Source organism: Scylla paramamosain, chromosome 6, assembly GCF_035594125.1.
Source record: "Scylla paramamosain isolate STU-SP2022 chromosome 6, ASM3559412v1, whole genome shotgun sequence".
Lineage (NCBI taxonomy): Eukaryota > Metazoa > Arthropoda > Malacostraca > Decapoda > Portunidae > Scylla > Scylla paramamosain.
This window is the reverse complement of record NC_087156.1, coordinates 25931997-25936996: the sequence shown is the minus strand read 5'-3', so window position 1 is coordinate 25936996 and position 5000 is coordinate 25931997. Positions and strand designations below refer to the sequence as shown.

Sequence of the window (5000 nt, the reverse complement as noted above, 5' to 3'; positions counted from 1 at the left end):
GACACTCTCTAATATCTTGCTGGAATCGAGGGGAACCAGGACAACCACCTGCCTCACCATCGCTCTCTCTCTCTCTCTCTCTCTCTCTCTCTCTCTCTCTCTCTCTCTCTCTCTCTCTCTCTCTCTCTCTCTCTCTCTCTCTCTCTCTCTCTCTCTCTCTCTCTCTCTCTCTCTCTCTCTCTCTCTCTCTCTCTCTCTCTCTCTCTCTCTCTCTCTCTCTCTCTCTCTCTCTCACCACGCACACACACACACGTGTGCACGAGCCCACTACAAAGTTCATAAACAGCTAATGAAACACTAAAGTTTGATAAGAGTATCAGTTTTGTATCTGAAATGGGACAACCACAAAAAAGCGAGACAAACATTAAGAAAGTGGGACATTTTGCTACAAGCAAGACAGACATTGAAAAAACAAGACTGTCCCTCCTAAAAGTGGGACTCTGGTCACCTTAGTCATAGAAAAACTTTCCTATAAAGCATTGTTTTCTTTTCAAACTTTTCCATGTATTTCAGCTACTCCCCCATCTTGCTCAGAAGTTCATGAGAACATTCTCCTTGTGGGACTGCCACTTTTTAATAGAGCGAGCAAGGGAAGCCACTGCTCGAGTAGCTGTGTGGAGGCAGTTCAACATCCCTATGTCATATACCATAGAAGCCTCCACCTGTGGCTGTGATCAGGGACCATACAAGGTGAGGCCTCCACCTTTTGTGCACTGTCTTGAGTCTTATCATTGTTTGCTGTTGGAGGACTCACAAGGTCATCTTTGTTAGGAGATCTGACCAACATCACTGAGCCTGAAGCCAAACAATTTTCCAGTTAATCTCTGTGATCATTTGGTTCTTTATTTCTAGTTATGATTGACATTGTACAAATGTACCACTGAACATTATAATATGCTATAACAGTTGTTCCTAGACTGGGGAATGCACACCCCCCAAGTAAAGCATTGGGAAAATACAGGGGGGCGAGTGAAGTCATATGCCCAGAAATCCTTGTTTAAAAATATACAATGAATTTTCTTCAAGAACATTGGATAGAGATGACAGTGGAAATAGGTTAGTATGTTGCATGAAGGGACTGCAAGTAGGCCTGATGGCTTCTTGCAGCTTCCCTTATTTTCTTATGTTTATCTGGGAAGTATCTGTTCTTACATCCATGCAAAGTATAATTCCATGAATCACCTCAATCCATTTTCTCTTCATTCAGTTCCCTTTACATGCTTTGTGCACATCATCTTTACTAACTACACTGACATTGTCAAGTGACTTGTCACAGCACTCTAATCACCAGTACAGTAAGTGGAGGAGGAGGCATGTAGGTCTGCTACAAGCAAAAACAAAGCATCATGTAAGATAGTTTTGGAACCAGTGTTGTTTAGGACAAAAAAAATATTATGATGGTAAGTCAATTAGCTTTATCCATAACTTTCAAGGTAAGCAGTTCATACATACTTTAATGACCCTGTGTTAATATATAGATTGGTATGATATTTATTTGTGTGTTTTATTATAGTATTTTGTTATTTATTTGTTGCTCCTCACTTTTCTTGTCACACTGTCCTCAGAACAACCACCTGACCACCAAGCATCTGCTGGAGTCTGGTGAGGAGCTGTGTGTGGCACTGACTCATCTTTCCTACAGCCCTGATGTATTGGCAACACAACTCAAAGTGGACACTCACAGGTAAGGCTGTCAGCACTGCAGGGCAACTGCTTGCCAGCTGTGACTTTCTCTCTCTCTCTCTCTCTCTCTCTCTCTCTCTCTCTCTCTCTCTCTCTCTCTCTCTCTCTCTCTCTCTCTCTCTCTCTCTCTCTCTCTCTCTCTCTCTCTCTCTCTCTCTCTCTCTCTCTCTCTCTCTCTCTCTCCTCTCTCTCTCTCTCTCTCTCCTCTCTCTCTCTCTCTCTCTCTCTCTCTCTCTCTCTCTCTCTCTCTCTCTTATTTCTCATTTGCTTGATAGTTATTAAGAATAGGCTTTGCATCAAAGTTTTATAGAAGCCATGCCTAGTTTTATAATCACAGCATACAGTTCTACAGTTTAATGTGAATTTGTTTCTTGGGTATCTGTCCTTTTCTTTCTTTGGCTGTTTTTCATATACCTTTTCCTTTGGATTTACGTGCATCATTTTCTTTTCAGTTTTCATGTAATGTTATCTTCTTGCTCATGCTTTATACTCTTCTGTTTGATTGATTTAATTAAAATGATACGCATTTCTGTCTGTGTTTTTGCTGCTCATTATTTTTGTCTCTTTATAGAAATACCTTTAAAAATAATCTCGACTTGTATGTCTTTAGCCGACTTTTGAAGTTAATTTTGACAATCAAAATTATTTGCACCGAAGAAAACTTCTTTCATATTGTACTCAAGTATTTATTTCTACATTGGGTTTCGAGTTATGTCCTTTCCATTGATACATTATAAAAGTTGTACATTTTGCACCATAAAAATTATTTTGCAAACATGACACTAATCTCAAATAAGGAAAGAACATGAGTGACTGATACAGTATATGGTGATATTCTTTTTCCTAGTGGTGTTGGTGATGAGGAAGCTGACAGTGGTAGTGATAGTGATGGTGGTGATTAGTGATGAGGGAAGCCTTGAGCAGTGACCAGCTGGGCTCACCCCACTCTCTCTCTCTCTCTCTCCAGGTAACACATTGGGGTGGATGGGAGGGTGGGAGGAAGGGAGGAAGGGGGATGGGTTGTGGCACATACAGAACATGATGAAAGAGGACCATGTTTGCAGCAAGGCTTGGGAAGATGACATATTACAGAGTAAAGAGAAAAATGGAGATCGATACCTGAAATGCCACATGAAGACAGATATAGGAAAAGTAATAAATTATAGAGATGGTGATGGGAATGGGTGAAATGTGTGGAAATAGAGACAGAGATAATATGTCATAAGAGATAGATTACAGAATAAAAAATAGAAAGTGAAAGGAGAGCAAAAGAGAGGGAAGTTCCTGTGAAGATATAATCACCTGTAAATTTTAATGATGTATCCATATGAGGAACACCCATATCATGGATTTCTATAGTCTTAGACTCCCCAGCTCTCAAAGAAATGTTGAAATATATAAATAAATAATTTAGGTTACTCAAGATCATAATTTAGAGCGTGTATACATTAAAGCTTCCCTAAGTTGGTGATGCTGCCATTGAATGACATTAGAATCTTGTGTGTTCCTTTCAGCATCAGCTGTAGAAAACATTTGTCATTTTTCACACTTTGAAGGTGTTTTCCTTAGATTTGAAAGGATTCAGTGTTTTTTTTTGATAAACATAATTTTGCAGTCTTCTTGTGCCTTAGAAATTCAACTTGAAGAACTGTAGGTCATTCATCAGGATGCTACACACCTCCTGTGTCACATGGGTGCTACATAAGTAGTGTTCTTGTAACTCACCAACTTCTTATCTTTCATATTATAAGGGGGATAAGACCATTGAAATGCAGAAGCTTGGTTTCGCAAATCACTTCAATAATCATCCAAACACTCCATACAATCATCTCATTTCATTTTATTTTCTGTCTTAACAAAACAAATAATGAAAAGCTTGTGCATAGAATATATTTACATAGTTAAGAGACCCACTATGAAAGTACTTAAGAAAGGGTTCTCTTTTTAGGAAAGAATTGAGTGCATAACTAAAATACACCTCTATTATTTCTCATGTTTTCTTCCTATTGTTGCTATTATATAGGTTTTTATACTATTTTGCTCTTTACTTATATTCTTGCTGCTTCTCCTTCCCTTACACTATTACTCTACCTGCCTTAACTACCTTGCTTCATCTACCTCAGCTTTTCCACAGTCTTACTAATGAATTAGAAAATAAATTATTATTGTATTTGCTCCATTATGATTCATTATTATTATTACTCATTATTATTATTATTATTATTATTATTATTATTATTATTATTATTATTATTACTACTGTTATTATTAGTGCAATGTTCCTTTTATTTCATGTTGTAGCTCCTGGCCATCTCACAGTGAATAGGTCTGAAGAATTGTGATCTTTGCCTGTTGGTGGAATCAGAATGCTAGCAGTCTTATTATCGTGTAATTATGAGTGTGTGATTGCTCTGAGTGACCAGAAAATGATGGTTTATGCCACACCATGAGCAGTAAACAAGGCAGGATAAAACATATATAACATCATCATCATTTTCATTATCATCATCATCTCCACGTGCTTCATCATTGGTATTACCACCATTGCTACAATTATCGCTCTTACTACTAGCTACTATTAAAATATAAAGGATGCAGAGGAGTTCTAGTTGCTATTAAGAGTTTGTACATGTATTTGGAGATTTTAGATCTGGTTATTTAAAATATTGGTCTTAAAACACCCTTGAAACTGGAGAGAAGGATAAATTTTATGGATTTTTTAATTCACTTATTTTTTATACATACACATACTTTAAATATAAAGACCAATACTGTACTGCATTAAGAAACCTTCTTTGTATCCTTTATTCATTTACTTAATACATCATCAACTGTTGTGTATCATGCTCCCTTAATAATTTGGCTTAGAGCAGTAAATAACAATGCTGGAGTCACCCATAACCCATGGAAGCCTCCCTAATAAAAATAGTTTGCCTGCAGACATGAACGTGAACCAAGAGTTGCATCAGAGAGGGGCCTTGGAGACTTCACACAAGAGGTCATCTTCTGGAGTAGTGACCTTGATGAAGATGAACTGGATTCTGATGCTGATCTTGACCTTGATCTTTATGGCAATGTATAGGGTGTTCACACTTTCTTATATCTTCATCCTTCTCCCTTTAACTTTTAGCACTTACTCTTACCCTTTTGTCTTTTTTTTTATTTTGCCTCTTTTCTTTATCTTCCATCATCAGCTTCCAACTCATATTGCCACAGTTTTAGTGTAACTGCACATTTCCCATCTTAACTGCAATGACCAGTTCATTCTCAGTATTCTAAAAAAAGAGATTGCATTATATTTGATGAGTAGCATGTGT

The 5000-nt window shown here is 37.5% G+C and overlaps 1 protein-coding gene across 1 annotated transcript in view; it reads left to right on the top strand.

Moving 5' to 3' along the window:
- The window catches only part of LOC135101512 (cytosolic carboxypeptidase 1-like), a 37691-nt gene that overhangs the window by 32150 nt on the left and 541 nt on the right, over window positions 1-5000 (top strand). The window contains 3 exon segments of the mRNA XM_064005587.1: window positions 514-690; window positions 1566-1684; window positions 4624-5000. The exon segment at window positions 4624-5000 is cut by the window's right edge and continues 541 nt beyond it. Coding sequence (XP_063861657.1) covers window positions 514-690; window positions 1566-1684; window positions 4624-4765 — 438 coding nt within the window. The 3' untranslated portion in view covers window positions 4766-5000.